This window comes from Limulus polyphemus, unplaced genomic scaffold (genome assembly GCF_000517525.1).
Source record: "Limulus polyphemus unplaced genomic scaffold, Limulus_polyphemus-2.1.2 Scaffold1835, whole genome shotgun sequence".
NCBI classification, from domain to species: Eukaryota; Metazoa; Arthropoda; class Merostomata; order Xiphosura; family Limulidae; genus Limulus; species Limulus polyphemus.
Genome location: NW_013667445.1, coordinates 174276 through 185510, shown reverse-complemented (window position 1 = coordinate 185510; position 11235 = coordinate 174276). Strand labels below are relative to the sequence as shown.

The 11235-nt window shown below is 34.8% G+C and overlaps 1 protein-coding gene across 5 annotated transcripts in view; it reads left to right on the top strand.

Moving 5' to 3' along the window:
* Positions 1-824: 824 nt before the first annotated feature.
* LOC106465098 (AT-rich interactive domain-containing protein 1A-like) overlaps positions 825-11235 on the top strand; it is a 117143-nt gene continuing 106732 nt past the window's right edge. For 2 of the 5 annotated variants that reach the window (XM_022392929.1, XM_022392928.1), the window contains exon 1: positions 825-1994. In XM_022392929.1, coding sequence (XP_022248637.1) covers positions 1026-1994 — 969 coding nt within the window. In that variant the 5' untranslated portion in view covers positions 825-1025. The remainder of the gene's footprint in view (positions 1995-11235) is intronic. The other 3 variants (XM_022392927.1, XM_022392925.1, XM_022392930.1) reach the window with 2 other exon arrangements.

Sequence of the window (11235 nt, the reverse complement as noted above, 5' to 3'; positions counted from 1 at the left end):
ATGTTTCATAATGCACACACACACACACACACACCGAAGACCAAAAGCTTAATTTGTCTTCTCAAAAATGTATCTTCAAATATTTCACTTGGCTGTGTTGTTTTCTTAGTGCAAAGTTACACAATGGGCTATCTGCTCTCTATCCACTACGGTGAATCAAACACTGGATTTTAGCATTACAAGTTCGTAAACTTACCGCTGATCCAATAAGGGGCCTCGCCTGTTAAAATTGAATTCCAATTATTGAAATGTGCATGAGGAAGATGTAATGAAATAATCGTTCATAAATATATAATATAGCTTTATGTGATTAATTCAGCATTTTCTCAAAAGTTCCCTTGAAAAGATTAAATATTATTATATTTTCAACTTATTTTTATATTTATAGAACAAAAAAATATAGGCACATGTACACTGATCGAAATGACTCAAGGCATGTTTCACTGAGCGGACGTTCCTAAAAGAACCGGGACTAAAGTGAACAAGCACTGGGACAAGTTTTTCCTAACGAACCTGACTCAGCTAGAAAATCTGGTATAAGCAACGAGGAGAGGTTGCTTGATAAAAATGCCTACGACGCCTCACTACCCACAAGAATTGGTTCATCCGCGTGTAGTGTTAATTACTAGAAAATAGTCCTCTAACATCTTTCAGATATCTATTCAGCCTTTCTTATAAAGTAATTTTATCTCGATGTATATGATAAAAAGTATTAATCGTATTATGAGAAATACGCATCTACTCTTATTTTACGTAAGTTAACAATATTCATAAATTTTGCGGAGTGATTTGGCTTTTTTTTATGTTACAGATGGATCCCGCTTTGAACTATAGAGAATAATAGTTTGTATAGGTGATAAGACCACGTTGTCATAACCCCTCTTTAATAAACTCAACCTGCCTCAGTTAAAGCACGTGCTCTCCAGGACGTCAACAAGCACTAGCATGCGATTTTGGGTGGGACAATTCGAGGTATATGATAATAATGTAACGAAGTTCGGTACTTGCAAATCGACTTAGACAGTATGGCAGCGCCAGCGCAGGCACTGGTGAATCGTACAGAGCAGAAAAGGGGTGGTATAAACCGTAGTGGAAATAGAGCTGTAACGAACGGGGCTTCACTTGAAGAACTTCGACATTCTAAAGAAATTGCAGGTAACTTAATAATGAACAACAGAATCAAGTCACCAAATGGAAATGGAGAAAACCAAAACAGAGGAATGACAATGGAAAACTTTCAAGATGGAGGTAAGCCTAGACAAGCTAGTGGCTCTAGTAATATTGAACAAACACTTTTTAACTCAAGCCTGGAAAGATCACAGGTCAATTTAGAGTTTCAGGGGTACATTCAGAATTCTAGTGATTTCGTTTTATCAAATGATGAGTATAGGAATGTTCAAGATAATGTAAATCATGTGGCTGTTGGTAGTTTTGTTGGAAGCTGTGTTGACCGTAACAGTAGTACTAGTAACTACGCACAACACAAGCAACATGGCGGTGCAGGGATTTCAGAAAGCAGTGGTGATATAAATCCGCAGCCAAATAAACTTTTCCAGCAAATTAACCAACAGCAGTCTAGGATAGGATTTTCTCATTCGTCTCGATTAATGAACATGAGCCCTACTCATTCGTCAGGACCGGTATCAAGTGCCTCAGCAATGGGTAGTTATTCTAGCAATGCCTCTCAACAACAACATCGTTTCCGCTCGGCTTCAAGTCAAAGTATAATCCAACAAGGTGGTACAACCCCTACCTTAAATCAGTTATTACAGGCTCCTAACTTTATGCAGCATTATCAAAATAGATATGAAGATTTTGACAGTATTCAAACAGGTCCGAAAGGAGTTGGGGAAATCGAAAACATATCTGAAACCCAGTACACTGGACCTGGCAACAGCAATAATTCCCAAGCCAGTCATCTCGTTTGGAGCAGTACAAGAAGCATGAGCCCCTATCAGCAAATGTCCAATACACTGTATATCAATAGAAATCAGGTAATAAGTAAATACTTTTAAAGTTTAACAGTAAATATATTTAATGACCTGATAAGGTAATGATTAACATGAAATGAAACTAAAAAAAATTATAAGGCTGATTTTTTCATATGCGTACGATTCTGTTGGTATTTAAGCTGTAATGGCCTGTTATTTTGTTATTGGTTTTATAATTAAGGCCAACACGTTTTTTAAGTATTTGATTAAACTGAGAAATACCCACAGCTAATTTATATAAAAAATATTTTTTGAAGCGGTACGATTACTTCAAAGTTGCAGGGAATACGAAGTGTGTGTACAACAACATAGATATCTGTTTGTTTATGTGATCAAGAGTGTATGTATATACGACACAAACAACTTATGCTGTTGTTCTAGCTGGTGACGTTTGGACCTCGGTTAAGGAACACAGCATTGTTAAAAATACGGATTTGTGTAGGTACGGTTTTCTATCTCAACTTGTTACAGGCTTCTGACTGAAACTTCGCGAAATAGCGGAGAGAGATAACAGCGTTTTTATTTTGAAATGGTTTACTTTTTTAAGACAACAAGTTACACGTGAAAATGTGTTAAGGAAATATACAAGATTTTCATTTATTTTTGACTATTTGGATTGTTATTTCAGTAGTTGTTATCTTTCATCATTTTTAGAAATTAATATATTTCAGTTGAAGTTTAAATATTTTTGCAGAATATACCTTAGGTTAAAATCTTAACAGGTGATACTTTATGTGTTAAGTATGTTTGAAGGATTGTGTGACTTTAATGTACATGTTTATGTGCAGATATCTCGTATCGAAGCCTATCGCCGTCTGTTTATGTGTTTACGAAAATAAACTAATACGTTTCAGTTGTATTTTCATATTTGATTAGTAGCGTTTGTCAAAGTTAGACTGATTATTTATCTTAACAGCTAATATAACAGGTAGGGAAACAACGATTTATAAGCAGGAAGATTTTTTATTGATGGTGACACATAATTTACGTCATACTTAATTCTTATGTCTTTGTAACTGTATCTAAACCTTGTATTACTTAGCAGAAGACAGCACAATGTTTTTTAGAAACATGTAGTATGTTCCACCATCAATTAATCTCTTTCTCCTGCTTATAGATTGTTGTTTGCTTACCTATTATTATATTAGTATAACATGCTTCCTTACTAAAATGTTATGTCATATATATTCCTAGTTTGAGGAAATTAAATAAAAAATGTTGGCACTGCATTATTAATGATTAAATGTAAGCAGATAATGTTGCATTACTAAACTAGTAAATATTACATTGTGTTTTTTACCGTATGAATTTAATGTAAGAATTGTTACGATTGTTTTTGTTACTCAGCTGATGAGTTCAATGTAGCTAACACATGTGGGAGGGTCACTAGAAAGTCACGTGCTTGTTAGTGAGTGAGCTTGGCCTCCAGCTAAGAAATTTAAATTTTGGAGGCAAAAACTGAGTCTCGACTGACAGCTTGGAACTCTGACGAAAGAAGCACAATGATTGGTTGGGAGCAGCTTACGGATTCGCAGTTAATCACGTTGATCTGCCCAGCTCTCGTCTATCCGTTATCATTGTAATTTGATCACAAGCAGGGCACGGGACGTACCAAGTTCGTAGGGGGTGGTAACATGAGAAAATAATGAAAGATTATTATTTTTTGTTGTTTGTAACTAGGTAAGTGATCTGTTCAATGATGAACCACGTGATTTAAATAATTGATTTCTATATAGAATCTGTGTTGAAATGGGAGCCATCTTTAAATATATATATTTATCAAGATGCGTATGGAGTTTAAAAGTGATATATATATATATATATATATATATACTTTATTTTTATGACATTTTTACTTGTTTCATGATATGAACCCCAGAGAAAATACCAGTGTACATTATATTAGAGCACAAAATAGCAAGAGTGGCCAAAACGTCGTGTTCACAAAATTTGCTAGAGTCAAGTTAGTTAACTAATTTTTTGAACTTCATTCTTTCATTGCCATTATCTATTTTCATTGTTTGCAGTGATACAAAGTACGAACGATTTTTGTTCGGTTAGCAGTGGGTATTACACAACTACAGTTCGTTATTATACAACTGTATTAGTTATCACCGAAATCACAAGTTGAAGAGATTGTGTTATGAGATGTTTTATGAATACTATAAGCGCAACGTATGTGTTCATTATTCAGATAAAACTTGCACGTATTCTTTTTTTTAGTCTGAAGTTACAAAAGCAGAACTTTTGTAAACAGACAATTTCGCTTCAGAGTAGTGTTAAATTGGTATTTAATAATTAAGTTTTGTACTGAGCACTTGTGTATACTATTTTATATACTTGGTTGTCTTTACTTGCATAAAGACGAGGCTATATATAGTAGTAATGACGTTGAGTATGTTATATTAAAACGATTTTGGAGCTTCACCACGTCGTCACAGCCCATGTCGCCATGTCCGGTCCTGCACCATCTGACTACCGTGCATCTTGAAAATAGTCCTGCAGCGTAGTTTCCATTGCAGAAGGCTCTTTTGTAAGGCTATCATTTTCAAAGTATACCCATTGCATAATCCATATAGGGTATGAAGACGACGGTTTCCAAGTGCCCACTTTGTATGGAATAACATGAATAGCAGTTTCATTCTCCAGCTGTTTGAGGTATGCGACGGTTTAAAGGATGTGTCGTGGAAGCAACTCGTGTACACGTGACTTGTGTCGATTTTCCAGACGTGGAAACCCATCTTACTTATGATGCGTACTGTTGCCTGGGTCACGTGGATGGCTTTTGCCACTGACCTATGTGTTCATGGATTCTCACCTGTTATAAGACGCTACACTTTGCTTACCACAGTTGGAGAACGATTTGGTGCAAGTCTCTTTCTGGATGACCCTGATTCACCAAATTGATCCATATTCCGTTGTTTTCCATAAATACAAGGATATCTCCAGCTTGTAAATTCTAATTCCTCGATATGAACACATATTTAAGATCTGAGCGTACGAATATTTTGCATCAGAAAGGGCATATCCTTCCCCAAAGCGATAAATTTTTGGTGGCATTATGCTGCCTCTGCCTACACAACGCTAAATAATGTTGAAATGTAGTTCTGATACATTCAGTTCCACCGCGACATTATATCAGTTATGGTTGCCATATGACTTGCTGATTTGCATATGCAAAATCATTTTAATATAACGTACTCAACCGTCTGTTACAAAGTTTCGTAGAGCGTTTCTGGCTGTTAAAATCATTTAAAACTAAAAATGTAAAAAAAATCACCGATAAAATGTTCTAAAACTGGCGTATAGTATAAGACTGAATTATTCACTTTCTGAAATATATACTGATTTCTTAATTTTTTTTTACAGTAGTGAAGTAAGTTAAGAAGGGAGTTATTTAAAGTTTTTGTTAAGTTACTCGGCCAGTTAAGTTTTAAAATTTAACATTAAATAATATACCCCTTGGTAGAGACAAAAATCAGCATTGTATAAACAGGATAAAAGTAGTCGAGTTTTAAACTCTTTTAATTCTCTGTAGTCTGAGCGACGATCTCTTAAGTTTTTTCCCGATCTATAATCTAGTTTTATGACTGTAAGAAGAATAACGTGAAACAGCGCACGGGAACAGGCAAGCAGCGATCGAACACTCTATTCCCAGTCTTGCCGCATTAGAGGTGACTTTCCCGAACCATGCAATGGTTGGCGCTGATGTAAATGGCATTGGCATAGCTTCCATCTTTCTTCTCCACTATTTTAGCGTTAGCAACCCGGCAGGCTTGTGTCTCACCAACACATACCCTCACGTCACAGCTACAATTACCCGGACCTGGTCCGCTGCTTTCATGGCTTGTGTTTTCCTGCCTACCACCGAGCTTCCTAAGTAATCTTGCCGCTGGCCTCTTTCTTCGTCACTCTGTTATTTTTCTCCTTTACTTGATGCAGTTGTTCGTCATGCTCGTGCAGAGTAACTTTATTCAGGCCGTTACGCTTGAGAAATAAGTTGACGTACTGGATTTGTGATTATGTTTTTTTTTCCGGTTTTGTGCTATGCAAATTGTGATTAACAAGTAAAATGAACACACCTAATAACTTATTCGTTGTTTAAAAAAATAACTTTCATAACTTTAAGAAATACATTTCTGTCAAACTGAAAACCATATTTATAGTCGATGTCGCCAAACGAAATAGTTTCAAAATAAAATGGTTTTTGATTCATGGTTTCATCTACGTAAGAATTATGTGTCTTATAAGCTCAACTTTCACTTGACGCAAACATGCGTTTAACTGATTCATCTAAACGTTTCCTGAAGTACTTGGTTGGCGAGTCTGTTTTGTGAATAGCAGAAAGTCCTAGTTTACAAGACAGTCTGTTTGTGTTTAATTAGTTTTCTTACGTAAGGGTTTCTTTGTGGATTTTTGTTTTGGATTTTCTAATTAATGTTGATTCAAAGATACGTATGTTAGAGAAAAACGTTATCTGTCAGTGTCAGCTCCGTGAGATCGGATTTTAGCTTTTGCGTTTGAATTCGCCCTCTATTCAGTAATATTTAATCTTTATGCACATAAGCGTGGAGTGTTCGCAATAATTACGGCGCTTGGGAGGTTGAGTTACTATTTAAACACAAAATTGCGTGCGATATCATAAAGAGCTATCAGTTTCTGAAGTATTAGTTTTATACTAACTGTAGATGCTCTAAAACATCATCTCTGTATTCACAAATCACGATGATGATTGGCTGACGCGATTTTTATTTTGCGTCAGGTAGCGATGGTCACGTGATCGAAGTAATGGATGTGTAAAACGATTGTCACGAAACTAAAGCCGAGAGTTTTGTTAAGAATAGTTGTCCATTATTTTTTACTCAAAGTGTTCTTACATCTATTTCAATACATTGATTTCAAACTTCTTACTATCTCAGCAATAAACGAAATATCTTGAGTGCAACAGAATATTTTAAAAATCTGTGTATTAAAGCATAAAATTATGCATTTTATTCATCATTTTTTGTCTTTGGTGCGATTATTTGACGCATTTAATTTCATTAGGTAGCTCATTATCTTTTTTTTCGTGAATTAGTGCTCCTACGTAGGTTTTGAATATATTGACTCTTCTTAAACTTTGCTAGTCCAACGAAGTAGTTTCGGGCATATGTTTCAAACACGAAAGTGAAAGCTATGCGTGGATTAGCTCCGTTAAGTGGATTTTAAGTACTCTGGCCCATTAGTAGCGTCGTTCATATTAAATACTATTTGTGTAGCTTTCGTCAGATGTGTGGTTAAAATGTTATGTATTGTTGAGCTTTCCAAGGATTTCGATTTTAGGACTAGCCGTGCAACTGTGCTCATAAGTTCATGAAAATATTGTCACGCCAAAACGAAAATAGGCTTCAAGAAAATATTTAATTTATAGAAATATTTATTTATTCTTTCATGGAGGATCACTTATTATTGTTATATATTTTCTTCTTACAAATGTTTTGAATTTTATGTTGGTTGTAGTGAGCTCTTCGCTGTAGGTATAAGTTTAAACAGTACCCTTCCATCATCACTTGTTTGTACAACTGAATGCATTAGGTCTAAGTAAATTTAACAACGTTAATAAGAACTGAATGTTTAAAAGGTCCAATTTCGTTTAACTCGTGGATAATTGTAACGAGTTCAGAACAGATATCTTTTTCATTTTAAGCAGTGGATCCCAAACCGTTTATTTAACTAACTGTTGTTTTTGAAGTTTATAGAAAATTAACGCATTTTGCGTAAACAGTCCAGTTATTTAATGACTTCTGCGTTAACAATGGTCGCACTTGTAGATACAAACAGTTGCTCTTTAAGTACGGTATGACTGTAAGTATAACCTTTTGTAAGTGATGCATGTATTATTCAGGATCCTATAACGTGGTGACGATCTGTGGTGATCGATTTAATCATGCATCCCGCATTAATCAGAACATGTGTTAAGCCGAAGTGTAAATAAGTATCCGTTCCCTTGACAGCATACAATTGCCCTGTCACGTGCCACATGCTAATTACGTGTATATCCAAGGGGCGTGCATTTGTGTTGTACCACTCCCATCTTCATTCACAGTGCTCGAGATATAAGCTAGTACATTTATAATATAAAAGGTCTTCACCTCGGGAGGCAGCTATTATTCATATTTAGCCATTCACAGAGACTAACCCAAAAGATTTGGGGATGGGTTGGAAAATTCGAAAATGGCGCGATCAGTCAGCTGTTTAAAACAGGTGTTATCTATTCAAGGTATCTCAATCCCCCCCCCACCATTCTCGCTCTCATGAAATAAAAGGAGCTATTTACGACAACAGTACACGATTTAACAGCGACCCCTGCAGGTGGTAGCAGTATTTGGTTGTTGATCAGACTGTGTATTACAAAAATAACGACAGAATTACATCCTAAATTGAGTTATTCAAGTTAAATATTAGTGTCTTTATAATTTTCTTTTACCTTTTTAGTTTTCAAATGTATAAAAAAAATTGAATTAGAATGAAATGATAAGCTTTGCGAGTGGTTGCAGTAACCTTCTTCACCTAGGTTCCAGACTATTTAAATTCTTTTCAACGACATATTTTGGTTAGGCTGAAATGTGTTTAATTTCAAATGCTTCCTCGATGAAGGCTTTTTCCTTACACATCTGTTAAAAAATTTTGGTTATATGTTATAATTTGTTTTCTTTTCAAAAAATACTCTCGAACCAGAAAAAACTAGTGTGATTAATCTGTTTTTTATTGTTGTTTTAATAATTGGTAATTTAGTTCATCAGACATTCAACTATGAAAGTGAAAAATACCAAGTAGGCCTAATGAATAATTCTCTTAATTAAGCTTGCAGCGTTATTAACTTAAACGAATCTTTCAGTGTTGCTTTACCACAACAATTATTATAATTTGTGGCATAGTAATTATTTTCTATTCCCATACTGACCGAGTAGTGTTATTTGACATGCATTTTTTTTATTTTTTTTTTTGCGTTTACTTCGTTCAAGTTTTCCAAATTTGGTAGTTCATTAAGGAAATAACTTTAAGGTTGAATGTAGTTCTACGTACTAGCCACTGGATGAAATTTCAAGCTCATTATGGCTTAACTGATGTACGTTTGTCAACAACGTAAATATTCTTTAAGTTACTACGATAAGATTATAGGATGATGTGGTGTATGACACGGCATGTCGAGAAGGTAGTTTTTATTAAACACGTTTTGTTTGCGAAAGTTTTTAATGTAATTTAAGTTTTTAATGGAGGGGTGGCTTTTCAGTATTTCAAAATATAATTAGGCCGAACTAGCATTAAAAAATTGTGTCGAAAAAAGGTTTGAATATGTTCGATGAGCAATAACAGAAGTAAAAAAAAAGGGGTCCCAAAATCTGCTTTTGCTGTATGCTTAAGCGCCCCCTTGTGGATTATTTTACGGTCAGTACTATTTCGTGTTTTTTTTTAACGCTTTATGATCATGAGATATTTCTAATAAGACACGCCATGATGTTGAAATAACGTCACTGTATTTACAGAACATATCTAAAATTAATCACAGAATAAGTTTTTAACTTTCTGACATGCCAATCAAATAACACATCATTGGAAGGTTAAAGAAAAGATTCAAAGGGTTCAGTAGCGTCATTTTGAAAAACATCAAGTTGATTTGTTTGTTTGAAGTTAGACATAAAGATACATCATCTGTGCTATGCCCACCACGGGTATCGAAACCCAGTTTCTAGCGTTTTAAGTCAGCAGACATACCGCTGTGCCACTGGAGGGCAAATCAAGTGGAAGAGGATTGTGTTTTGTGTGCTTATACACACACATACATACATACAACTAAAAGACGCACCTATTAAAGGGAATGCATTTACTTGCTTTTTAGTGGTGACGAAAAAACAACTTTACACAAATGGTTCTACAGAAAACTAGGTTATTTTGAAGATGAAAACAGCAGTTTCAAGTTTCCATTAATAGTTGAGCGATATTTTAAAGGAAATTTTTAAGAGCATAATGTTCTTCTAGATTATTGTTTTATATTCTGTCAATAAAATAATTATCCCCAGTGGCACAGTGGTATGACTGCGGACTTACAATGTTAGAAACCGGGTTTCGATACCCGTGGTGGGCAGGACACAGATAGCCCATTGTGTAGCTTTGTGCTTATTTACAAACAAACTATAAAATAAATAAATAAAAGAAACTAGAATGAAGCTGACCATAAGTTTCAGTGTTTTATCATCAACCATTGGTCGCATGACATTATAAATTAAAATATTTACTCACAAATGTAAACTTGTGTTTTTGAAATAAGTAGACGTTAGTCAATAATTATGTACGAGTTCCTAAGCCTGAAAGCTATATTTTGAGCAAAGTACTTCTTATTTCCGACGTTTGTAAATAAGATACAAGCAATTGTATTTGATAAGAGTATCTCTTGTACGTGTAATACTGATTAGCTTTTATGTACAAATAATGGCAGAAAAACATATCGTGGACAAACAATTTTTTTTTATTACAGGGGAATCACAGTAAATGTAAGGTTGGTGCCTTATTTTGGTAATGATTTAGCATTGGGTCAGTTAGATGTGATTCATTCTATAAATGAATCCTTGGAATGGTGTGGGAACATTAATTAGTAAAGTTGAAACTTGAGACGCTGAACTTACTCGTAAAAGCTGTGAGCTGCTGGTAGAGGGCAGCACAGCGTAAATTTATAATTTCTTAATGGCTGTCGTGTTGATGAGTAATTAGTATACATGTAAGAAATTTGTTAGTCAGGGAAAAAAGTAATGTTGAAATTTGGACTAACGTTTGAAAGGCCGAAAGCCGTCGAAATGTTGGAAAACTAACAGACCTAAAAATTGTTATAGAAACAAGTTAACTGCTGATTTTTTTCTTCATACTGCTTAATTTGACTAGTGTAAATGAAATCATAGGTCTGTAATAAATACCATTTCAGACCTCTCTTTTATTTCCACAAGTTACTGCTCATAAGGCTTTCATTCAATACTAGAACTAATCAGTTGGGCAGGACATGTGAGAGAAAAGATTCTGTGAAACTATTACATATATGTGAGCAGTATAGTACCGAAAGCCGGCGAAATAGTGAAAAACCAATAGGACTAGAAAATGTTATAAAAATAAGATAACTACAAAAGCCCCCCCCCCTACATTTTACGTAATTTATCCATTGCAGCTCAAAATCAGAGGCTTGTAAAAATAGCATTTCAGATCTATCTTTTGTCTC